The sequence below is a fragment of the Rhincodon typus genome, chromosome 21, assembly GCF_021869965.1.
Source record: "Rhincodon typus isolate 14 chromosome 21, sRhiTyp1.1, whole genome shotgun sequence".
NCBI lineage: Eukaryota > Metazoa > Chordata > Chondrichthyes > Orectolobiformes > Rhincodontidae > Rhincodon > Rhincodon typus.
Window position 1 is genome coordinate 28,787,876 of NC_063352.1, and position 26,464 is coordinate 28,814,339.

General features: G+C 41.4%; 2 protein-coding genes across 2 annotated transcripts in view; both read left to right on the forward strand.

Moving 5' to 3' along the window:
* The window catches only part of LOC109937342 (interleukin-4 receptor subunit alpha-like), a 277,396-nt gene that overhangs the window by 101,295 nt on the left and 149,637 nt on the right, over window positions 1-26,464 (forward strand). The gene's annotated exons all lie outside the window — the stretch shown is intronic.
* Window positions 1,139-26,464, forward strand: part of LOC109922225 (interleukin-21 receptor-like) — a 64,592-nt gene continuing 39,266 nt past the window's right edge. Inside the window, exons 1-5 of the mRNA XM_048609280.1 lie at window positions 1,139-1,387; window positions 3,066-3,147; window positions 6,205-6,319; window positions 22,781-22,977; window positions 25,281-25,432. Coding sequence (XP_048465237.1) covers window positions 3,078-3,147; window positions 6,205-6,319; window positions 22,781-22,977; window positions 25,281-25,432 — 534 coding nt within the window. The 5' untranslated portion in view covers window positions 1,139-1,387; window positions 3,066-3,077. The remainder of the gene's footprint in view (window positions 1,388-3,065; window positions 3,148-6,204; window positions 6,320-22,780; window positions 22,978-25,280; window positions 25,433-26,464) is intronic.

Genomic DNA, 26,464 nt, shown 5'->3' on the forward strand with positions numbered 1-26,464 from the left:
TGCTGCTTGGCCTGCTGTGTTCATCCAGCTCTATACCTTGTGATCTCAGATTCTCCAGCATCTGCAGTTCCTACTATCTCTGACTGGATTCTGGGTTCTTTTATCCCCATTCTCCCCGAGTGAAAGTTCCTCCTCCTCCTTTCTTACCATCTGGACTGAGATGAATTAACAAGGAGGAAGCTTGGGACTTTCCTGGGTTCTGTCTGTGTCACATTATGCCGCGCGGTGCATCCACTGATCGAAAATTGGGGGAATGAATGAAGTTCCCGCTGGGCCTTTCACATTCAACTTATCCGAAAGCGCTTTCAGTGAGGGGCGGACTTTATTGGATTCAACAAGCAGCCCTTAATCGAGTTTTGAGTAAATACTGTAAATGTTACTGTAAACATTACTGGCATCATACTTCATGGTTCAATGCAACAAGTTATTTTGTTGCTTATTTTCACCCAGGTGCAGCAGTTCCTGTTTTAACTCACTGCACTACAGTTACAACACGGAGAACGTTAAACGTCTTCTCTGCACAGGCTTCCTTGTGGGGGAGGGGTCGTTTCACGGCTGTTGGTGGCTTCATAAAGATAATTCTTTGAGTCTGTGTGCCGACAGTTTGTTGAGGCTCGCGGCATTAAAGTGCCCACCCGTCCTCCCTCAATCAACACCCACTAAAAACAAAGTAGGTTAACTCGCTCTTCACATTGCTGGTGCTTGTGGGATCATGCTGTGCGCAGATTGGCAATCCTTTCAGTTTTCACATTGACATTAACGGTTCAACCTGGATGAGGCTTCTTGAAGTTTTCTAAAAGATTTAAACAAAAATGGAAATGGTACCAACGTTTCAGCCAGATCTCTCCCATTTTCTTTCTGTGTAGATTGATTTTATTATCAATGGAAGGCGATAAGTAGCAAATTAACAGTGTTTCATTCAACGTGACATTTATTTGAAGTGCCACAACTTCTCAAATCCAACTCTTTCAGCCCAGTGCCATGCATTCATGAAGATGATGATGATGACATGACCCGGCCTGTGACACTCAGCTTCTCATTTTTAAACCTTTAACCACATCCTGACCTTTGATCAATCTATGACAGGTGACGTCAATGATCTGTAAGAATTAGTTGAATGTTCCATGTCTGTACTGTAGTGTACAGTCTGAAATGTAAAAGGAGGGGCTTCAGCTGCTGTCCCCTAGCTCTGCTACCTGACCTGTCTCCTTGCTCTCACACTTTGCCGGGCGAGATTATGGCCATTCGGCATCAGCAACATCCAACTGGAGGTTCTAGCGACTCATACAGATGCCTCTGGAATTGCAATCTGCCGCCAAAAAACGGACTGAAAAAGTGAGGCACCATTTGCTGTCTCACTGGCTGCTAAAGACGGATCCGGAATCTGGTGAGTGTTTCTGAGGAGCTGGGATGTGGTTTTAATTCCAGTTCGGCTCCTCACCGCAACGACCAGAGATTACAGTGGTTTTGTTTTCAGAGCCACTGTAATTCCTGCTTTCAGCCCCTTGATCCGACCAGCTGAGTTGTTACAGGCTGCTATGTAAACATTCTGCACGAGTCCTGTAACGCTTTAATCAGCTATGATACTAAAGATTTTTCTGTACAAAAACTTCTCAATCTCCGATACCCAACAAAGCCGATTGAATTCCACCTCCCCCCCTCCCAAATAAAGGAACACGGGTGAGTGAACGCCAACAAAATTGGCGAAGATCCATAGGTAATTCAGTAAGCACTGGTTGTGTTGGCACCAAAGTTGAGTTTTCTGAGGGCGATTGTAAGGGTGAGACAGGCTAGAGAAATTCAAACTGATACATTACCGCCGAAACATGCAGGATTTATAGATTGAGTCATGAACGTTCAGTTCAGAGCCCTAGTGGGATCCAAGGAAAACTGGGAGAATAGCTAGGATCGCATTAGAGGTCAGGGAAAGAGATTAATTTGATTTGGTTTCTTTAATCGAAACCGAGAATCGGCATAGTTTACACGGCTGCGGACCAAATGGAGTAAAATGGAATTAGAAGATGCTCAACGATAGGCGCGGATACGACAGGCCGAAAGGCCTTTCCGCTTGCTGTTGAGGAATGCACTTTGTGCACGGACGACCTGGGAGTTTTTTTTAAAAAAAGTGTCCAGGAAAGGATAAGATTGGATCACTTTGTGACATTGGAGAGCAATTTGCTTAAATTGGCAGGTTTCATCTGTAAACAGTTTATACGTCGATTCAGTCCCAACAACGTGATTCGATTATTATTGTCGGTAAGTTGGACAAATAGCAGAGGCCCCGGATGGCTTCTTCCACTACAAGTGACAGAGACACTCTGACATGCTCACACAACTAGGCAATGATAATTACTCAACTATCAATTCTATATTGTGCTGTGTTGAGGTAGTTTATAAGGAAGATCATTGACAATGATAGACAATCTTATTAGAGGGTGGCAAACATTGACAGTGGACATAAACATCCAGAGTAACCAGCTCCATAATCTGTCCCACTCATGAATACCAATCCCCTTATTACAAACACAGATTGTTCCATTTTCAGAAACCAGCTCTTCTATTACCCCACATAACCCATCTCATTCCCAGATACCAACTACATGTCAACTACACACACAGACTGTCCCATTCTTAGATACCAGCTGCTCCAGCATTATCACACAGAGCACATCCCACTCTTCGATACCAGTTTTACCATCATTCACACAGCCTGTTCATTTCTAGTTCCACTAGCATCTGTACACAGCTTGTCCCACTCTGTATTACACATCACTGTATCAGTATGTGAATGTGCACATGCGTCCTCAATAAACTCTATCCCCACCCCTCTCCATTCCAGGCAACTCACAGTCAAAATCATATTGTCTTGCTGCTATTGTGCCTGCTTGCAAATTTTATGCTGTCTACTGGTGTCCAAGTGTTGCTGCCTCATGCTGCTTCATAAGCATCTTGTGTGTGTATGGTTTCATTACCTTTAGTCATTGTCTGATGATGTGGCGTTGTGACTGATTTGTAATTCACAAACAGATGACCATGATATTAAACATTGTGCTTTTCCTCCACAGGAAGTTCCCATAATGAGCTGTCCCTGGACTTCCCTGCTGGCCATAGTCCCCCTCCTTCTACTGTGCAGATGGGCACAATGCAGTAAGTTTAGACAAATGTCATTTTGGATTGAATTTCCATTGGTGCTATCCTGTCACTGGTGGGGAGATTTTAATAGGTCCATGAGGAGTGCTCATGGCAACAATGTGATTGGATCTTCCAATTATGGGGCTGTCCTGCATGAAACATATAGGAGTCTGAGCGTCCCTCCAGGAGACCCACAAACATGGTTGTGGGAGAGAATAGAGTGGTAACTAATATTAAACCTCTGAGGGAAATAAAATCAACATACTGTGGATGTAATTCTTGTCTTAAACTTCTGACAACAGTTGAAAGAGGAGACTAGGAGCCAATCCTTACTTAGTCTTAGATTTATTCAGAAAGTTAAACATTACAAATGTATAGATAATAATCTTACAACCCATGTCAGTGACAGACCTGTCTCTTTATATCCAATGAATGACTCCCTGTATTCACATAACCTCAATTTATACAATTAACAATCAAACCACTGTAATTTTTGGAATCTTGCCTTCTGTTATCACTGGGTGATGGTTTTTGTAAGAACAACATGTACTAACTCTACCATCAGCATTAAATTCATCACACAATGAAAAAATGCACCAGTGTTTGTGCTCCAACTGAAAATAAGAATCACATTTTTACTCTGGTTAATGCTCTTCAATCAATTATACTCAGCACTTTTTTTCTTTTACAAACAATAGTAGTTAATATTCTGAAAATAATATACTGTGCCCACCCTTAGATGCCAGTTTTACAATCATCTAGCTAGCCTGTTCCATTTCACACATATTAGTACCAACATCACCAATCACAGCTTATCCAACTGTCTATTAAAAGTGTATCGTGTGACTCATTTTGATACACTATCCTTCATATAAGCCCCTGTCAAACCACTCAACTGGATTCCATCTGGTTATTATTCCAAATGTAAAGCCCAACACCACCCCAAACACAGTTCCACCTTTAATTCACTCTGCAAATTAATTGCTCTATACATAAACACCTCATCTCAATCTTATTCCAGTCTGCAACTCATTCCTGGGTAACTGTGCCCCCAGCAAACTCCCAAACCTCTCCATTATATTTCAGCTTGCACTTCATTCCTGAGAATCTGTTGCTATGTAAAAATCACACAATTTCCTCTTTTCATTCTTAACTCATTCTTGGATATCATTCAATATTTAATCCTGTACCTGTTCCCAAACTATCTGATTATATTCCAGCCTGTAACTCACTTCTAGGTATCATTATTCAAAATAGAAATTCCTGAACTCCTTGATCATATTCCCACCAGTGACTCACAACTGGTTAGACATTTTGCTACATATAAACTATCCAAATTCCTCACTTTGATTCCAGCCCATGGCTCATTCTTGATATTTGTTATTTTATATATAAGCAATACTAACCTGTCAATTGTACTTCAGTCTCTAAATCACTTCATTTATTTATTCACTGTGTCACATGATTTGAGTTAAGAAAGTCTGGGGACATTTTCATGCGAGGATAAGCAATCAGCATATGTTATCAGAGAAGCGAGTTAAGTCAAAAGATTATTTGTTCCTCTGTCTCTTCAGAAAGGTGAGAATGAGATTGCGGATATGAGGAGAAGGTAGCCATCAGAGCTAAGGGATTCAGGGAGAAGATCAACAGATATGGTTGAGGGATATGAAGACTGTGTTTGTGAGATGGAGGTATATGGGTAAAAGCTTCTGATGTATCACCTTAGACACTTGTTAAAAACAAGTTGTATAATATTATCGAAGGAACTTTGGCAGCAAGGATAGGATGTAAGTTTGAGGACAGCAAATAATAGTAACTAATGTTTTTCAGACTGGAAGATATTAAGGATAGTGTTGCTCAAGGGTCTGAGTTGGGATGATTGCTCATCTCAATAAAGGTAAATGACCTGGATGTGGGCTAGAGTGAGTATAAATGAAACCTGCAGGTAGCAGAAGAATAAAGGACATGGTTAACTGAAGATTAGATGGATAAAGAAATAAATATTTTGTACTTATACAGCATCATCAACATTTTCAACTTGTCCCAAAGCACTTCACAGCCAATTAAGTACTATTGAAATGTATTCATCATTGTTTTGCAGGCAATCACAACAACCAATTTTCACACAAAACTCCCACATTGGCAATGGGATAATGGACCAGATCATGCTTGATTAACATTAGTGGAGGGATAAATGTTTGATAGGAAATGTAGAAGGCACATAAAATTTAATGCAGTGTGAAATGTAAATAAGATGAAAGATGTGCCAAATACTAAAAGCCTAAAAGAGCAAAGAACGATGGGGTCAGGTACATACATTTATAACGGATGGAGGACATGTTAATAAGTCAGTTTTTCTAAAGCATAAAGGATCCTAGGTTATCCAGGCAGGCGCGGTGTGAAAAAGTAGCAAATGCTGTTAAGGCATCCATTTTCAAAGAGACTTTACAGGTGTAATGGGCCAACTGGGGAAAGGACAAAGCAATGGGAATAAGTGGATATGTATTTCAGAGATTCAATACAGGTATGATGGGCCGAATGGCCTCTTTCTGTGCTGTAAAATGTTATCATCCTGACACTGAGGAGCTGCTAGTAAATCATCTTTCACATAGATAAGGGAATGATGAATTTAACAGGATAGTAATACACCTTAGTCACGGTTGAGGACCTAGATTGCTGCTTGAGGGAGCACTATTCAATGTGGGAGGTGGATGGTACTGCCAGCACTTGAGCCCCACACTTGAAGAAGATATTTAGACAACAGGTTCATATGCTGCTCATGACATTTACAGAGAAAAGTTAATTTGAATGAAATATTTTATTTGCATAAAGGAAGCCCTTATCTTCTTGGGTCTCTCAAACACAATGAGTTGATTTTTGCAGTGGGTGTTGTCATGTTGGCAAATGCAGCAGCCATCATACGCATAACAATCTCTCACAAATAGCAATGGATCCTCAATATCTGTGGTGTTAGTGGAAGGAGAAATCTGTATCTCAATAAGAGTCAATAAATTCAAAGGTGAATGGAAATTAACTCCCGAATAATAACTTCTTCCAATCATTTCTTCAAAGCTACAGGTTGTGGTGGTCTAACCTGTGTCACCGACTACTTGGAGCACATAACATGCATCTGGAAAGTTCCAGTCCCACATGAGCCTGGAGTTTCATACCAACTTACTGCAGTATCGTAAGTATAGAATTATTCCCTCTCACAGCAGTCACATCTTTGGTGTTGTGGAGCAAATATTAAAGTAGGCAAAAAAATCTTACACATTACATACTGATAGCTCATTCCCTATTTCGCCACCATTATACCATTCAGTATTATACCACTTGCTATTGCATCATTCACTTCTATTTGCTCATTTTCTTCTACATCACTCACTGTCAGATGGCACACACTTGTGTTGCTTATTGTTATATCACTTGCTCTCACATTAATTATAGTTTTGTAATTCATTGTTTCATAGCATACTTTTACTCTACTGGCTGTTACAGCATTTGATCTTGCATGACTGGCTGTTGGATTTTTTTTCCCCTCCTAAGCAGCCTGTTCAGAGATTTTATTACACATCTCTGCAGCAGTTGGGATATGAACCTAGTCTCTTAGCTCAGAGGTAAGGACATTATCACTGAGCCACAAGAGCCTCATCACTAGATTTATTTTTACTTAACCTATTTTTCCTAATCAACCCATTCGGAATTATTATTACACACTTCTGGACAGGTAGGGTTTGAACCTGGGCCTTCCAGTCCAGGGTTAGGGATGCTACCACTGCGCCACAAGAGGGCCATTACTAGCTATTAATTTGCACACTTACATATCATTCACCTGCATCCGTTCTGATGATTAAATCAAGGCTGCAGCAAACCTTTTCATAGCAATAGACTCCCACAGCCATAAGCTGCTAATTGAACTGCTTATTAAATTTCATTGTGAGTTCAATATCTTTGAACTTGCATTCACGCAGACTGTGTACCGCCATTCATTCCATCAAACTCATTTTTCCAGGTGAAAGGCTCAGCCCCACAGTGCACCCACTTTCAAAGGGCAGCAGAGGAAGGTCCTAGTTTCAAAGATGAAACACCAGAGGAAGGACCTAATATAGCAAAGCACCAAGGGGAAGGGCCAGAGACAAAGGATAGTGCACCAGTGTAAGGGTACTAGTGATGTAGCCCAGTATCGAAGGCAGAACAACAGGCAGCAATTTTCTGGAACGTAACAGAAGAGCACAGTTCTATAATTCAGGACACCATTTAAGGGACAGACACCAGACAATAACTCAATCCAACAGGATTGGTACCAGAGGAAACACCAACTACCTCCAGGGCAGGCCAACAGGGGAAGGGCTCAGTTCCACAGGTTATCAAGGAATGGGAAGGGCCCCACATAGGAATCAGGTGAAAACCCAAACCCCAGGGTGCAAGGCACCAGGTGGAAAGTCCCACTCTCATATGGCAGGGCACTAGAGCAAGGGTCCAGTTTCACGTGGTTCCACAGTAAGGGACCAGGGAATAGGCCCAGACCCAAAGTGCTAGACATCAGGAGAAAGGTCCAGTTGCAGAATGCAAAAAACTAGTGGAAGAACCATATAGCACAGTGCTAGACATGAGTGAAAGGCTAAGACATAATGCAGAACACCACCAGAGTATGGGCACTGTCCCATAGGAGACCAGGTTACAGCCACAGTCCAGTTCAGCGTGAAGGGATGGGCAACCAGCCTCACACGGCTCCAGATAAACAACCCACAGGGCATCAGAGGATCAGCAGTCCGGTATGGCAGTTGTTGCCAACCTTTTCAATATCACGGCACATTTCAATGGAATATACAATTCCATGGGACACCCACATTTTTCAGCTGAATTGGTTGTTCATTAACATCACATTTATTTTAATTTACTCTGGTTATGGCCTTACTAGAGTGGTTTGCAAAATAGCACATACAACAAAAAAAGAAGGATAAAAAGCATTAATGTTTCAAATCCGCTGGCAAAATCATACTGCCTTCAATTGTGAGTACAGGCATATTTTCAAAACCTGCTCAACTCAATTATTCATGAACAATGAATCACAGTAAAACACAATTGTTGAGTAAATTGCAATTTACTGGATGAGTGGGAAATCTGGGCTGGTGTGTGTAGAGCAAGCAGATCCAGGATTGATGGGAGGGCCACCCACAAATCTTGCTCCAGTGAAAAGCACTCCCTCTTGTTGTTTATCATGTATGACAGTGTTGAAAATGCTTCCTCGCAGACGTACATATGGTTGCAAATGGCAAGAATACAGCTATTGTCCGGTGAGGGATCATCAGATAATTATGTGCTGCAGTCAGCCAAAATTCATACAAAGCCATCTCTCCAAACTTCAGCTTCAATGTGTGGTCCATTTGTAACTATGTGTATTCCTCTTCTTATTTTACCATCAGTTTTTGTGATAAATCAGAAGACCGTGAACTAACAGATCATGTGTCGAGTCATAGTCTTCCATATTTTTGAGGGGAAGTAGAATTTGAACTTCTCTTGAAATGCTTTGAGGTGTTTGAATATGAGGCTGTACATCTTGATAGTTACATCTGCTGCTTTTAAAGCTGGTGGAAACATCCCAAGTGAACCGACTGTGACTGTCTCTTGCCAAAGTCCCAGTTCTAACCTGAAATCTTGAAGTTTATCTGTGACGGTCAAGATCATCTCATTTTTCCCTGCATCTTTAGTATTTGGTGGAAAATGTCCGTGAGATTTACCACCAACAATCATCAGATAGTAACTCTTTATAAAAGCAGTTTATGCGTTGTTGAAAACTGTCAGTTTTCACCAAAGCTCATGAGCATGGGACAGAACCTTACTCCCTGCCCCAATAACTATAGCACCTCAGTCTGTAGCAGTAAATTCTGTTGCTCAGCCTTCATCTCTGCCAGATAGCTCTCGTTAAACTATTTCTGAATAGTTCTTGCTGTTTTATCTTTGGGTTGAGATGTTTCATCTTCTGAATTAGCAGAGGAGTTGCCTCTTATGACAAGGAACTCATTATATTTTGTTAGAATGTAAGACTTAGATCAGTGGCATGAGTAAAACAAAAATCCAAAAATATTAATTTTAAAATCATGCTAACATGGAAACATGAGCAGACAGCTTGCCAGATCAGCAGCCATTTTAATTGCATACCTCCTGGCTGTGCATGTGCAGTTTCTTCTCATCCCGGAGATATGGTCCTTCATCTTTGCACATCTCAGGCCAGATGTTTGGCCCTGTGCATGTGCGGGCAGGCTGCGTAACTGAGCAGGTTTCCCTTCTCCTGTACATGAGTGGTGCCAAATCTCTTACGCAAGTGCACTCTCAGAAGTCTGTGCATGCAGAGCTCTGGAGGCTTTTCAATACGGGCACCTGGTGGCAGCTGATACTATCTTCAGTCATAGACATTGAGGCTCCAGAGGAGATCAGAACCATGGACACAGCCTTGATGCATAAGTAAAGAGGCACTGCTTCTCAAAAATTTTGCAGCACACATTTCACCTTGTCATGGTGCTGCAGAACATCAATTGAAAACTACTGCAATAGGGCACTAGGTGAAAGGCTGAGGACATCACCCAGGCTGCAAGGCAGGGGAGTAGCTGAGGTAAAGCAGGAAGCAGTGACACCAAGGCTTGGATTTTTCACTACAACAGAGAGGTGATGGAGATCCCCTCCATTGTGGCTAAATTAGACAATGGGCCCAGAAATCACAAGTCTTCCCTTGTACCCTACAGCATGTAACTTATCATTTTCATGAGGTAGGCCAGCTCATATTTCATACATGTGCATTTCACAGAGGCAGCTAGACTTTTAAATCATCAGATGCCTCCACACAAGCCTTACCTGGGTGAAGGAACCAGTGTACAGTTGCTAAACTTGCTGATGATACAAAGATAGGTAGTAAAGTAAGCTGCGAGCAGGACATAAGGCCTGTGGACAAAGGGATGTGGATAGAATAAGTGAGTCAACAAAACTTTAGTAAATGGTGCCAAATGTGGAAAAATGTGAATTTGTCCACTTCGGCAGGAAGAATAGGAAAGTAGCATATTGGTTAAAGAGAGAGAGATTGTAGGACCCTGAGGTACACAGGATCTGGGTATCCTGCCACATGGATCAAACACTACATTGGTGTTTCCCACCCTCCCTCCTCCTCTGACTGAAAAAAAGAGGGTCTATGAGGAGGACAAAAACAAAGTTGCTGGAAAAGCTCAGCAGGTCTGGCAGCATCTATGAAGGGAAAAAACAGAGTTAACGTTTCGGGTCTGGTGACCCTTCCTCAGAACGGGTGCCAGAGTCAAGGGTATCTGAGCGATTGTCGAACATTCTGAAGGGGGAGAGTGAACAGCCAGAGATCATTGTGCACATCGGTACAAATGAGATAGGTAGACAAAGGGATGGGGTCCTGCGAAATGAGTATAGGGAGCTAGGTAAGAAGTTAGAAAGGAGGACCTCAAGGGTATTGATCTCCGGATTACTCCCAGTGTTATGCGCCAGTGAGGATAGAATTAGAAAGATAGGCCAGATGAATGTGTGGCTGAGGAGCTGGTGTAGGGGGCAGGGTTTTCAGTTCTTGGATCATTGGGATCTCTTCTGGGGTAGAGGTGACCTGTACAAGAGGGATGGGTTGCACTTGAACCAGAGGGGGTCTAATATCCTCACAGGGAGATTTTCTAGTGTTACCCGGGAGGGTTTAAACTAGTTTGCCAGGGGGCTGGGACTCTGAATAAGAGAGGGGCCATCAAGAAGTCAGGGGAAAACACATTATGTATCGAGAGCAAGTTTACTATTCAGGATAGCCAGGGGCACAGTAAAGGGAGGGAAAAGACTTCTGTTTAACGTGCATTTATTTCAATGCACAAAGCCTGACTGGTAAGGCAGATGAGCTCAGAGCATGGATTGGGTCTGGGGTCTGGGATATTATAGCCATAACAGAAAGATGGCTGAGAGAAGGGCAGTACTGGCAGCTCAATGTTCCAGAATGCTGAAACTACAGGTGTGACAGAAGTACAAGTAAGCAAGGAGGGTAGTTGCCTTTTTGATAAGGGAGGACATTACAACAATGCTTAGAGAGGATATTCTTATGGGGTCATCAAATGAGGCCATATGGTTAGAACCCAGAAACATGAGGGGATGGTCACTCTGTTGGGACTATATTATAGACCCCAAATAGCCAACGGGTACTAGAGGAGCAGATGTGTAGAGAGATTGCAGATACCTGGGGGAATAGTAGAGTAGTATTGGTTGGAGATTTTTATTTCCCCTATATTGACTGGGCCACCCAGAGTGTAAAAGGCCCGGACAGGGTGGGATTTGTCAAATGTGTCCAATAACGTTTCCTAAATCAATATATAGAGGGCCCTACTCAGGAGGGTGCAACACTGGACCTCCTGTCGGGCAAGTGACTGAAGTGTCAGTCGGAGAGCACTTGGGTCCAGTGACCATAACTCTCTTAGTTTTAACATAGTTATGGAAAAAGTTAGGACAGGTCCACAGGTTAAGTTGCTAAACTGGATCAGGGCCAATTTTGGGGCCATAGGGCAGGATCTAGCAGAGGTCAATTGGGTGGGCCTGTTTGAAGGAAAAGGAATGACTGGCAAATGGGAGGCTTTTAGAAGTGTGATAGCAAGAGTCCAGGGACAAGCTGGCAAGTTTAGGGATCCCTGGCTGACGAGGGATATTGAGGCTCTGGTCAGGGAAAAGAAGGCATACATTGGGTTTGAGCTATCAGGCTCAAGTGAATCCCAAGATGACTATAAAAAGTGTAGGAGCACACTTAAGAGGGAAATCAGGGTATGAGATGGATCTGGCAGATAAGGTTAAAGATAATCCCAAGAGGTTCTATTTTAAGAGTAAGAGGTTGGCTAGGGAGAGAATAGATCCCATTAAAGATCAGCATGGCTGACTATGTGAGGAGCCACAGGAGATGACGGAGATTTTTAATGAATATTTCTCCTCAGTGTTTACTGAGGAGAGAATCATGGATGCTAAGGAAATAAGGGAAACAAATGGGGATGTTTTGGACCGCATACATATTACTAGAGAGGAGGTGTTTGCAGCCTTAAAGCGCAGTAAGATGGATAAATCCCCTGGGCCTGATCAAGGCTATCCTCAGACATTGTGGGACGCTAGGGAAGAAATTGCAGAGGCCCTTGCAGAGATTTCTGCTTCATCTTTAGCCACTGGTGAAGTTCCAAAAGACTGGAGGGTGGCTAATGTTGTTCCATTGTTTAAGAAAGGTAGCAAAGAGAAGCCAGGGAACTACAGGCCAGTGGGCCTGATTTCAGTTGTAGGCAAGTTATTGGAGAGGATATTGAGGAACAAGATTAACCAACATTTGGATAGTCAAGTCTGATTAGGGATAGTCAGCGTGGATTTGTGTGTGGCAAGTCATGTCTGACAAATCTTTTAGAGCTTTTCGAAGAGCTAACCAAGAGGATAGATGAGGGTAGGGCAGTGGATGTTGTTCATATGGACTTTAGTAAGGCCTTTGACAAGGTTCTGCATGGCATGAAGGTTAGGTCGCATGGGATCCAGGGAGAGCTAGCTAATTGGATTCAAAATTGGCTCAATGGTAGGAAGCAGAGGGTGATGGTTGAAGATTCTCAGACTCGAGGCCTGTGACTAGTGGTGTGCCACAGGGGTCAGTGCTGGGACCTTTGTTATTTACATAAATGATCTGGATGTGAATGTACAAGGCATGATTAGTAAGTTTGTGGATGATACAAAATTAGGAGGTATCATTGATAGAGAAGAAGGTTATCAAAACTTGCAGAGGGATCTTGATCAGATGGGGAAATGGGCTGAGGATTGGCAAATGCCATTTAATACAGATAAGTCTGAGATGTTGCACTTTGAAAAGTCAAACCAAGGTAGGACTTACACAGTAAATGGTAAGGTCCTGAGGAGTGTTGTGGAACAGAGGGACCTAGGAATACAAGTACATAGTTCATTGAAAGTGGTGTCACAGGTAGACAGGGTAGTGAAGAAGACATTTTGCATCCTGGCCTTGAACAGTCGAGGCATTGAGTGTAGGATTTGGAATGTTATGTTACAGTTGTATAAGTTGTTGGTGGAGCTGTACTTTGGAGTATTGTGTACAGTTTTGGTCACCCTGTTCTTGGAAAGACATAGTTAAACTGGAAATTGTGCAAAGAAGATTTATGAGGATATTGCCAGGACTAGTAGGCCTGTGTTATTGGGAAAGGTTGGCCAGGAGAGGACTTTATTCCTTGGAACATAGGAGAATGAGGGGTGACCTTATTGAGGTGTATAGAATCATGAGGGGCATAGATAGGATGAATGCATATAGTCTTTTTCCCAGGGATGGGGAATTGAAAACTAGAGGGCATAGGTTTAAGGTGAATAGGAAAGATTTCAGAAGGACCTGAGGGGCAACTTCTTCACGCAGAGAGTGGTGCGTATGTGGAATGGGCTGCCAGAGAAAGTGGCTGAGGCAGGTACAATAGCAATATTTAAAAAACATTTGGATAGATACATGGATGTGAAGAGTTTAGAGGGATATGGACCAAATGCAGGCAATTGGAATGAGCTGAGTGGGTACCAAGGTCAGCATAAACCAGATTGGGCCAAAGGGCCTGTTTCCATGCTGTATGACTCTATGACTCTAAGTGAGTAGGAAGGTAAGTGGAATGATATTGCAAGAGGAATGGAAGATAAACAAGGAATATTTTCATCCTGTTCTACAGCATATAAGTGAGTCCACATTTGTTTAACAAAGGATTTAATTCAGGAAACAAACTGCTTTTAGAAGCAGTTTAAAGACGATTCATTCAACTGATGACAGAACTAGGGAACAAAGTGGAAAAATTAGAGGTCTTCTTTTAAGACAGATAAAGAGGAATATTTTCTCTGAGTGTTGTAAGTCTTTGAAACACTTTGCAAGAGAGTGTTGTAAGTGGGGTCATTGAATAACTTTAAGGCAACAGTAGGTAGATTTTTGGCAAAAATGGATTCAAAGAGCATTGGGTTAGACAGGAAAGTGTAGCTGAAGATTAGTTTGATCTTAAGAAATGGTGGAGCAGGCTTGATGGGGCCAAATATCCTACTCCTGCTTCTAATCCATACGCCCACAAGTCAGATTTTAACAGTTCAGGAGTGAGATACCTAAACTATGCAGAGCAGACTTGGTAAAAGCAGGTCTGAACTTTGTGCATTTCTTTGAAATGTCAGGGTAGATCTTTGGAGAGGTAATGTATGCCTTTGGACATGGTCCCAGGTCGAATGTCGGGGAGGTCAGGTTCCCTCTGGGGAGGTAAACTGCCTTTTGGAATTGTTAAAAGTAGGCATGAATGTATGTAAAAAAGTGCATGTATGTAAAAAGTCATTTTCTGTCAAGTTCATTGTAATTATCAACAAAGGTGTCAAAATAATCAATAAAAATGTGAGAATTGTCAGAAGCACTGTCAAAGGGAACTGTCAGGCTTTTAAAAGTAGAAGACATTTGTAAAAGCAAAGAAGGTCTGAAGTGTTTTTTTTTAATCGCTCGTCTTTTCACTTTGTTAACATAGCCTGAAGGGTTCAGTTATTGAATTAGAGCTGCATTACTGATTTCATAACTGTCCATTATCGATGCGATGCCTGCTATTTCACAGTTACATTGTAGACTATAAGTGCTTATAGACCCTTTGAAGTGGACTATACATTCCGATGTTTGTTGTTAGAAGGTTTTGTTAATGAAGGAATGCCTCCCGTGGTGAATACTGGGAGAATTGGCATGGTCGATAGATAGAGATCATGAATTGTCATAAATCAAAGCAAAATATTCTGGATGTTGGAAATCTGTTTTAAAAAGATTTGGAGAATGCTGGTTAAACTTTCAACATCTATGCAGAGAAACCAAGTTAACATTTCAAGTCTGCTATGAATTCTTAAGATCTGAACCTGCAGACTAACTCTCCACAGATGCTGTCAGACCTGTTGAGGTTCTCCCTGGATTGTCATGGGTTGCGACCAGGCTGACATAAGAGCTACAAAAGGCCAAAAGGTACAGGCCATTGGTTGCCTTGGAGGATATGAATGATTGTGAGGGAGGGTGCTGGAGTATGGGCTGGCTAAGGGTGATAGATGGTTAGTACAGGTGGAATGTGTAGGCACTGATTGACATGGGGAGTGTGTTGGGGTGTGAATGGTGAGAGCTAGAAGGACTTTTGATGTTTAATTCTTTCTTTTTGAATTTTGGACTTAGTACCGGAGCCTTGAGGCAAGACTTCTGCCCAGCTTCCCTCTGCACCTGACATCTTCCTCATTACATGCAAGATTGCTGCCTGACTCCTACTGTAGCCCACCACTTGGACTAAATATTAACATTCAGGCAGACATTTTTAAGGTTTGTGGAGCTCAGAATTCTGTACACCTAAACCACATGTGAAAATCCAGGCAGCAGTTGGATCAAGATGGGGATAGACGGATAAATATGTAGACACACTGACTAATACAAACAGAAAGGAGGAATGAATGGACAGAGAGCAACAGAATAATTAAGGGACAGAGATGAGTAGTGAGAGAAAGCTAGAGACAACAGATGAATATGTGGATGGACACAGGTCAAAAGGACACACAAGCTGTTGCCAGCTATACAGAAAGCCTAATAGCGAGACTGAGCTGTCAATATATTTGAAATCAGGCTGACTATTTAGAGGTTTGAGCTCTGATATTGTGGTTTCCCCTGAGATGTCAAACTGTGCTTGAAGTACTGCCTTTGCAGAGTTAATGTCTTGTGGTGCAGAGAGCGCAGCACAGTCACACTCCGCCCATGCACCTTTCTCCATCTAGTCGATTTTATAAGTCTTACTTAGAGAAGCATTGGTTTTAAAAAAGTTACAGAAACTTGTCCCAGTGTAGCATTGTGCAAATAAAGTGACATCACTAAACATTCCACTGACACGTTTGGGCTTAAAAATACAAAACTGCTTATGATCTTTTTAAAAGTTCTGTGGTCCTGGGGAATTTCCAGTCTCCTCAGTTCAGTTTTAAAAATGTCTTAGTTCAAACTAATTATATTACTATGAGATTTTTTTTGAGTATTGGGAGTTATTTCATTACTCAAATATTCATACTGTTGAACTTGCAAAAGAAGGTAAGTTTCCCTTTCCATCTTGCTATTGCCATCCCTATCACTTACTATTTGAATATACCGTCTGCAAATGCTTCCAGCAGAATTTACTGCAGCTCTCTACTATAAACCGTGATTCAGTGGGTAGTACGTTCGCCTCAGACTCCAAAAAATTGTAGGGTCAAGTCCCATAAGACTTCAGCCTATAAAGTCGCCACTGTCCGACCATAGGGCTGCTGTCTCATGAGAGAGAGATGACTGGTAGTGGTTTAACCTGAGGATCATCACAGCTCAAGAAAGGGGAGAGGTTGAGAAGGAGAGTCCTTTATGTTAACCTTAGCCAGTTTGTGGATTGAGCCCACTATGGTATTCATAGAATCAAAGAATCCCTACAGTGTGGAAACAGGCCCTTCGACCCAACAAGTCCACACCGACCCTTGGAGCATCCCACCCAGACCCATCCCCCTATAACCCACCTAAGCTACACATCCCTGGACACTATGGCAATTTAGCATGGCAAATCCACCTAACCTGCACATCTTTGGACTGTGGGAGGAAACCGGAGTACCCGGAGGAAACCCACGCAGACACGGGGAGAATGTGCAAACTCCACACAGACAGTCGCCCGAGGGTGGAATTGAACCCAGATCCCTGGCGCTGTGAGGCTAACCACTGAGCCACTGTGCTGCATTATTCCACATTGCAAACCAGCCATCCAGCTGACCAAGCTAACCGACACTTGAGCCCATAATTCAGGCAGTAGTCAAGTGGTGATGTACTATTTAAAGCACCCCTGTTTGGAAAAGTCAGATCAGCTGTCTGCCGTGGACAAAGAAGTTTACCATTACACCATACAAACAAAAGAGCGCGGGTGGTTCATTGATAGCAGTCCTACGTGTGAACCAGAAGGCCCTGGATTGAAGTTTAGGAGCAGAATGTCACAGTCCGTGCTGCTGGTTCAACAGTTGAGCAACTCATAAAGCTCTGTAGATGTGCATCCTGCTACCTAACTCCAACTTGGCAACAACTTCACAGCCCCAATCTCTCAGTTACTGGAAGGAAGTCAGAGACAGTGTTGGGGGTAAGAAACGGCAGGTTAGCCTGTTCAGTGCATTGGGTGGAAAGAGGTAGATCCCCTTTCCCAGTTCTGACTCTCTACTGTCTGCCTCCACGGTGACTCCTTCCAACTTTGGCCCCAAACCACTTCTCTCACCCAATGTCTCCCCTCCACTCCTGGCCCTCCTGAGGGACTCCCAAAAATACCTAATAACATTTTGTTATTCATTCATGGGATAAGGGCATCACTGGCTAGGCCAGCATTTATTGCCCATCCCTAACTGCCCAGAGGGCAGTTAAGAGTCAACCACATTACAGTGGGTTTGGAGTTGCATGTAGGCCAGACCAGATAAGGATGGCAGTTTCCTTCCCTAAATGACATGGGTGAACCAGTAGGGGTTTTCCGACATTTGACAATGGATTCATTGTCACCGTTAGACTTGTAATTCCAGCTTTCTAAAGCTTGAATTCAAATTCCACCATCTACCATGGTCCTGGCTCCCAAGAACATTATATGGGTCCCTGGACTAACAGTCTGGTGATAATATCACTAGACCATTGCCTCTAAAAGGTGAATAAGGGGGGAAAAGAATAAAGAGAGGAACTGAGCTGTAGGTATAAAAACAGATAATAAAGGTTACAGTGAATACTTAAAATAAAAGAATTAACAAAGTGAGTGTTGGTCCTATAGAAAGTGAGTATTTTGGGAATTAAGAACGGAAAATAAGAAGATGGAAGATGGATTAAACAGGTATTTTGCATCAGTCTTCACTAAACAAGTAACATCCTGAAAATAGCTATAAATCAGGAAATGGAATGGAAATATTGTCACCAGGGAAGTGATACTGAGTAAATCCTTGGAACTATGAGGTGACATAGCTCTTGGTCCTGATAGACTTCATCCTAGGTTCTTAAAATAAATAAGCTAATGACGTAGTTGATGTATTGGTTTTAATTTTCCAAAGCTCCCTTGATTTGGGTTAAGTTCCGTTAGATTGGAAAATTGTGAATGTAACTCATTTATCGAAAAAGGAAGAGAGACCAGCAGGAGAAGAAAAGACCAGTTAGTTTAACATCTGTCATAGGGAAGATGATATAAGCTATTATTAAAGACATTATATTAAGGTACTTTGAAAAATTCAAGTTAATCAGGCAAAGTCTACATGGTATTGTGAAAGCTGAATCTGTTCAACTAATCTTTCAGAGTTCTTTGAGGAAATAATGTGCACCGTAGGCAAAGGGGAACCAGAGGATGTACTACAATTAGATTTCCAGATAGCACTTTAAGGTACAGTCTCAAAGGTTATTGCAAATTGGAAAGTAGAAGTTCATGGTTCAGAGGGGAACATTCTCATGAATAAAAGATATATTAGCTAACAGAAAATGGCAAGCAAGCAAAAATGGGTAATTTTCTGTTTGGCAAGATAAAATGAATTCAACAAAATGTACATGTGCCATAGGGAACAGTGGTGTGGCCTTACCTTTTTAGAATTTATATAAATGACTTCAATCAAGGGAGTACAAATATGTTACCAAGTTTGTTGATGACACAAAGATAGGTAGGATATTGAGTTGTGAAGAGGACATTAAGGAGAATACAAAGGGCTATGAATAGTTTAAGTAAGTAGGCAAACATCTGGCGCATAGAGTAATATGATGGAAAATGTGAATTAGTCCATTTTGGCAAGAAGAATTTTTCTTTAAAAAGTGCATTATCTAAATGGTGAGAGATTCCAGAGCTTTGAGATGCAAAGAGTTCTGGGTGTTGTAGGGCAGTATGTGCTAGTATGTGAATACAGCAAGAAAAAAGGAAATGGTAAACAGCAAAGTTAACAGGTTGTTATCATTTATTACAAGAGGAACTGTATATAGTATAGGCTATGCTTCAGTTATACACAGCATCGCTGAGACCACATCTTGAGTACCGTAAGGGTCTCAATGTTTAAGGAACGGTGTAAATGCATTGGAATCAATTCAGAAAATAGTTATTTGGTAGCACAGAAATTGAGTATTGCTGAAAAAACACATTTTGTTGAAGCTTTTCTTCGTGCACTCATCAGGACAATTGGCAAGAATATGAATTTAAGGGGAAAATATCATTATACTGCATGAGAGGAGAATGCTGTTTGGTTGGCAAATAAACTCTGATTGGTAGAGGTATTGCCATTGAGAATGCAACAATTAATGATTGATGTTAACTGCCAGGTTTTGTTTAAAGGTTGACTATGATTGATCATGGTATTAGCATGTGAAATGAATCAGTGAATGGCTGTCACCTATTTCTTGAGTTGAAACAGGCAGTGTATATTTGTTCTTTCTGTCTGCAAAGAACAGGGCTCTGTGTATTAATTAATATATCTTCCAATAGACAGAGGTGTACCATACTCTGAGCCTGAATGACAATCCTAAATCTTTTCTTAGCATGTTTCTTCACGCACACAGGAGTATTCAGCAAATGTCGTCTAATTGGTGGACAATGTGTTGCAAATTTTGCAATTGTGGACTAGTTAGGTATGGTCAATATCATTTTGTTGCAAACAGTGCAAGGAATATTCTGTTTCTCATATGATTCGCCAGTCACCTAAGCTCCTACCCATTGTATATTTCAAATATGTAAACGATACATTTGTAATGTTTGAAATCACAGCTGTATGTAAGAATTCCCTTTCATGTCTGAATGGCTCCAATATGTCCTCAAATTCATGTTTGAAATGGTGCAGTCAAATGAGTTCCCTTTTCTCAATGTCCTAGTTGAGGAATTGGCCAGGTGGTTCTCTGCCACGACAGACTGCAAACCTTCTTTCCATAGTCAGCATACGTTTGGGATTCCTATCATTCCGTGTGCTGAGAGTTTGGCCTTTTTAGCAGTCTCAAATAGGGCATGAGCTTGATGCTGAAGTAGAGTGCCTGAATACCATCCTGCACAATAACAGGAAGTCTGAGCAGATCATTTCTCATTGTACATTGTGCAAACTCATGAAAAGCCCTAAGGCAGTCCCTCATGGTCCTGGAAAATGCCTAGTCTACCTCAGATTATTCTAGCAGAGAAAAGTTCCTCAAATGTTTGAACAACAGATGTTTCAGGCTGCTACTACACGGTAGCAACATGAGTGATGTTTGGTATTAACAGAATGCTGCCATCAAGCCAAATAGGCATTCTGTCTATCACACATGTCAGTAATGTGGCATATAAATTTCAGTGCCAATGCGATGCCAAGTATGTAGCCTGTACATCCCAAAGACTGGTGGATTGTATCGAAGAGAATATCCCTTAGACTCTTTGCAACAAACAAGGTACCCAACTAGTTCACTCGCAAAATATATAATGTATTTTCCAACCTTAGAAATGATGCTGAAATTGGATAACATTTCCTGGATAATCCTGAGTGCACAAAGAATTACACCAACAACAAATTTAGGATTTGCAGGATCATAGTGTGGTGCACTTGCATGTACTGGAAGCTGCATTTATTATTAACAGAAATTTGTTCCTTGCAGACAAAGAACAGGTACATACACACTGTGATAACAAGGTGTAGAGCTGGATGAACACAGCGGGCCAAGCAGCATCATAGGAGCAGGAAGGCTGACGTTTCGGGCTGTGCCTGTTTCACCTCAGCAAAATAAATGACATTTGCTGGTTCCTTTCTCAGGGCAATGCACTGATCAATCAGAGTCAACCTGCCTGGTTTAAAATTTCAACATAGTCTTAAAAAACTGGAAATCATCAGTAATTGTGGCATTTCCCATGGCAACACCTTAACCAATCAGAGTCTGCTGGTCAATATGTCAGCACTCTCTTTCTTGCAGTATAAATATTGTTTTTCCATTTAATTGGTATTCTTGCAAATTATTCTGATGAATGCCAGATGAAAAGCTTCAATAAAACGTCTTTTTTCAGTAACACTCAGTTCAGAAAGGTGTATGAGCCTAAGAAATGGGTGGGTTGTGTTAAGAGGAAAGGTTGGACAGCCTAGATTGTATCAACCGGAGTTCAGAGGGGAAGAGGTGACTTGGTTGAAAGATATAAAATCTGCAGGGACTTGACAGGATGAATATGGAAATGATTCCTCTCGTGAGCAAATCTAGAACAAGGAGTTACTTTTTATAAGTAAGTGGTTACCCATTTAAGAAAGGGTTAAGGATATGGAGGGTTGTGTGTCTTTGGAACTGTCATCCTGAAAAGGTGGTGGAAGCAGAGTATTTGAGAATTTTTTTTAAGGAAGACATAGATTCTTCATAAGCAAGGAAGTGAAAGGATATCAGAAGTAGGTAGGAATGTAGAGTAATCGGATCATCCATGATCTCATTGAATGATGGACAATGTTGAGTTGAGGAACCAAGTGGCCTATTCTTGTTCTTAATTTGTAATTTCAATTGTTGTACTACTTGTGTTCATTGGTGAGTAACGCAAATTAAGTCGCAAGGATTCAATTTACTTGCAGATATTGTGTAGATTTATTTCACAGCTAAGACTACAACTTGCAGGTACAGATAATTATGTATCTTCACTCCCTCTAGCTTATTTCTGCTGTACTGCATTTGGTCATGTGGTTTTATTTGGTCCTCGGCTGACACCCAACTCTTAAAGCAGCCTGCACCTGGGCTCCAGGCACTTTGTTCTGTAGGATTTGTTACAATCCAAGTTTCCTTTGGCATGGACTAGAGAGCTATTGACCAGCGAGACTTCCTCCTGAGATCAGGGCAGATGGAGGCTCCACATCCAGCTAACTCATGCTGCACAGAAGTTTAATTGGCTGCAAGGCAGCTGTCCACTCGTGTGGTCAGTTCCCCAATTACCTTTCCAGTGGCAGGAAGGAGATCCCTGCTTTTGGAAAAATTCAGTGCTAGGTCTTACTGGATACAGAAGTACAATTTACAGAGCTCAAAGCAAGTTCATAATCAGCCTGCACAATTCTTCTAATGCTCTATTCTTTATGACAGAACAAAAATGATTATTTAAAAAAAACAAATGTACTATCCAAACTGGTTCTGGAGAAACCTCCTAGTGACTTTGTCAATATTTGTTCCTCAAATAATATCACAAAAATTGATGATCAGATCACCACTGTTTGTGGGATCTTGCTGTGCATACTTTCATTCTGTGATACTGTGCATTTCATGGCTGATATTTGTTCTGCATTACAAAAATGATGACATCAAAAGTACTTGATTGTGATATAGCACTTTGGTCATGAAAGATGCTATTAAACTGAAGTTCTTGTCTTTACTGGTCATTCATCATGCATGTGTTTAGACAGCAAATGTTGTCGGAGGTGAGATTGCCTTTCCACTAAGCCCACATACTTTCCATCGGGGAACATCTTGAGGGATTGTTTTCAGGTTCTGGAGTACACAGTCCCAGAACCAAAGCATTCTGTTTTTGAGATTCCAACTGACTTGAATTGTACCCAAAACTCGCTGATCTGCAGGCCTAAGTCACATGCTCATTGTAACATTCCTAAACCACACAATAAACCATGTATTATTTCTTCCCATTTTCCACTCTAGGGAGGATGTGGAGATTTCCTGTAATCTAGACCTGATGTCCTGTTCTGATAGGGATAAGGGTCTCACTGAGTACAAGTGTAAACTTTATCAAGAAGAGGGAATCACAATTGAAAATTACACCATCAGCATCAAAGCAAAATACAGAGGAGATGAAAAGTGCATTGAAACATGTCCTTACTTTGATACAACGCAAAACAGTAAGTGTGAATCACAACTGTGTGATTTGGTCATTGCAAGAATCAAAATCTGAAGGAACAATGTTGCTGTTGGGGAATAATAACTTCTTCACATTTAGTCAGCTCTATCAAGCACTCACAAGGCAATTATTGCACAAGTTAGAGACAGATTACAGTAAATTCATGCTTAATGTTGACTCGCTCAATATAGTTTTGTTTTAAGATATCAACATAACATTGCAGTTTCACTTCAGTGATTTTGGTCACAGTCTTGCTCCTCTGCATTATTTTTCCCCTTGTGCTTCCACTCTTGCCCTAATCCACTGCCTGGCTCCAGCTGACATTGCCTTTTGGTCTTGCCTCCCTTCTTGGCTTTGCCTTCCACCCTTGCACTCTGGCCTTGCCTCCCTCCTACCCAAAGGCTTTTTCATCCTCCCAGCAAGTGTTGCTTCCCATCTTTACTCACCAGTGTTGCTCCGTTTCAGCGTCCCCTTGCCTCCAACTGCAGCCTTGCCACCTGCCCCCTGTTCTTGCTTTAAACCCTAGTGTCTCCTCTTCTTCTCCCGGCGGCTGGCCTGACCCAGTCTTGATATTCACAGAAATCCTGGGTTCCATGATTTATCAATACTGGACCAACCTCTAATCTCAGAAGGAGCCTGGTCAATCTGAAAGTACTACGTGCTATGTGTGTCTTTATTTATATATTGCACTTATTTTATATATATGATGTATTTTGCATGTCATTTCAGCTAGGAACACAGAGTGCTGTATACATATGGTACAGTAGTTCACCTTGCGGGAGTTGCTTTTTGAGGAAAAAAAGACATTGTCCAAGTAAGACAGAAGTGAAGAAACAATTTTTTTCTCTCTGAGAGCTGAGAGTTTTTGGAATTCCCTTCTTCGAAAGGCAGTGGATGGAGAATCTTTTAAATATTTTTAAGGCAGAAATAAATAAATTCTTGATTCCCAAGGGGTTGAAAGATTGTTACAGATACGGAGAAATGTAGAGTTGAGGTTAAAATCAGATCAGCCATTGAATGGTAGAGCAGGCTTGAGTATTGGAGGTTTTGACAGATTTGAAAGTGGACAGTTGTTGAAGGATCAATAATGGGGGGCATAACTTTAAAATGAAAGGCAGGAGGATTAGAGGGGATTTGAGCAAAAACATTTTTTCATCCAGAGGGTGGCAGGGATCTGGAGTGCATGCGTGGGATGGTAGCTGAAGTGGGTAACCTCACAACCTTTAAAAAGGTTGTGTGTGTAGTATTATACTTTTGGCAGTACAGACTGCATGGACTGAAGGGCCTCTTCTGCACTGTATTATTGTATGATTTTTGTTCCTTATTTATATGTTTATAACTTGTGCATTGCTTTACAGACAACAAATGTTCTTACTCTGACTTCAACATTGGTTTTTTATAGGTAAAGTTAAATTTGCCATAGTCTTGCCAGACCATTGGGCTGCTCTCTCATTACAGAGGGTTGACCACAGGTGGTTTAACCTGAGGGTCACAACACCTCAGGTGAGGAAAGAGGTTCAGAAGGAGAATCCTTCATTATAACCTCAGCTGGTCCAGAATTGAATCGGTGCTGTTGGCAGCACTCTGCATCTCAAACCAGCTGTCTAGCCAGCTGAGCTAACCATTACCAATTTTTATAGGAACCTATGTTTCACTTAGAGTCATGATTTTCAGGAACTTCCTTTCAATGTGGACTTACTCTATAGCTATCTAATGCACTTCCTTATTAAACAGTTAAGAAGGTCCAGCACTTGTTAAATATAGAGTAAAACTACTTGTACATGCATATAGAAATTAATTATTTTAATTCAATAACTGTTGTTTTCTTTGAATGAAGAGTAAATTGAAACAAGTTTCAGTCAAACAGAACTAGTACCAGCTTATCAGGAATATAATTGCCCAAGTACAGACCTTGTCTTTCCCTAGTGATCACATCTCATCACACTAACACCATTTTCACTGTACTCCTTGATCATCCTCCCTCTTTCAAACCTACTGCACCTTCATTCCATTTCTTTCCACTTCAAGTTTTACTCCAGAAACTAATTCTATAACCCTGTTACACTTTGGGTAGAAATATTCCTATGACTTTCCTTCTTCATTATTCATTTAACAGCCAGGATTTTGCATTATCAGCATCAACCTTGTCAATTCACTTGACTACATAGAGCCTTCACAAAATCTCAATTGCAGTTACAATGTCTGCTCCACAATCCTGACCCAGTAAGGACTTTCTGATCTGTAAGTAATGTTCATTTTGTACTTCATAATTCAGACTTGTCAAACAAATCTTTGTTGCTACAGTAAAACCTCTTCCACCATTCAATCTGAATGTCTCGTGTATCTCTCCGTGTGAATCGTACAACTTCACCTGGCAAATAGCTTATGATGAGACCGATTACTTAGATGATTTTGAATACGAATTGAGATACAAAAGGAAAGAAGATAGCTGGGAGGTAAGAAAAAGACTTATCCTTCTCTGACTGTATTATGTTTCCCACTGTACCCATTCTGAATTTTTTGTGCATTATTGTCTTCTGCTTCTGTATTAAAACACTCATTGGGGTTGCAGAGACACTGGTTCCGGAGGCATATGGGTTCAAGGGGCACTGGTTATCACGAGAGTATGGATTCAAACGAACTAAAAAAGAAATGGCTAGAGAAAATCAGCAGTCTAGCAGCATCTGTGGAGAGGAGGCAGAGCTAACATTCCAAGAAGCTGTACCTAGGCACTTTTGTACCTAAGATGGTGCTGTAAGTGGCGACTTATAAACTTTTCACTGTACTCATTGAGAACATGTGACAATAAAGCTAAAAACAAAAGTCCGCTGATCCTTCAAATCTACTTTGAGAGTGGTGAAGTACTTTTCGAGGTTGTTGAAAGTAGACATAAATATATGTAAAATGTCTTTAAATCTCATTGAAACTGCCAAACTGTCAAGTCATTTAAATCTCTTGGCCTTTAAAGGGACTATTAAATCCATGATGGATGGCCACAGAGGCATAGTTTGGGTTAGGGAATATTAGTGACCATGGAGGCTAGAGGAGCCATGAGATAACTTGGAACATACAGAGGGACATATCGGTAAATGGAGGCCATGAGGTGGCAGGAGTTGGCATTTAAGGGGCATGGGCATTGTGTGGGGGAGTGGCTGAGAGGGTGTAAGGAATGAAAGTTGGAGGTATTTTAGTATTGTATTTGTGTTTTTGTTAACCAGTGGACAAAGACCCAGACCACCAATATCTGCCTTTCCTCAAAAAAGATGCTTCCACATCCAACAACTCTTGTAGCTGTCTCTGAGCTCTTTCAAGATGTGATGGGCATAACTTCCAAAACCCTTCCCAATCCAAATATATAAAAAAAAATCCAGGTACTTTTTTCTAATTTGAGTTACCCGAGCCAAGAACCTTCATTGAGGCTAGAGTCACCAGACTCTTATTGGGGTACAGCACCACACATGTTGACTCTCATTAGGCAACAGGTTCTA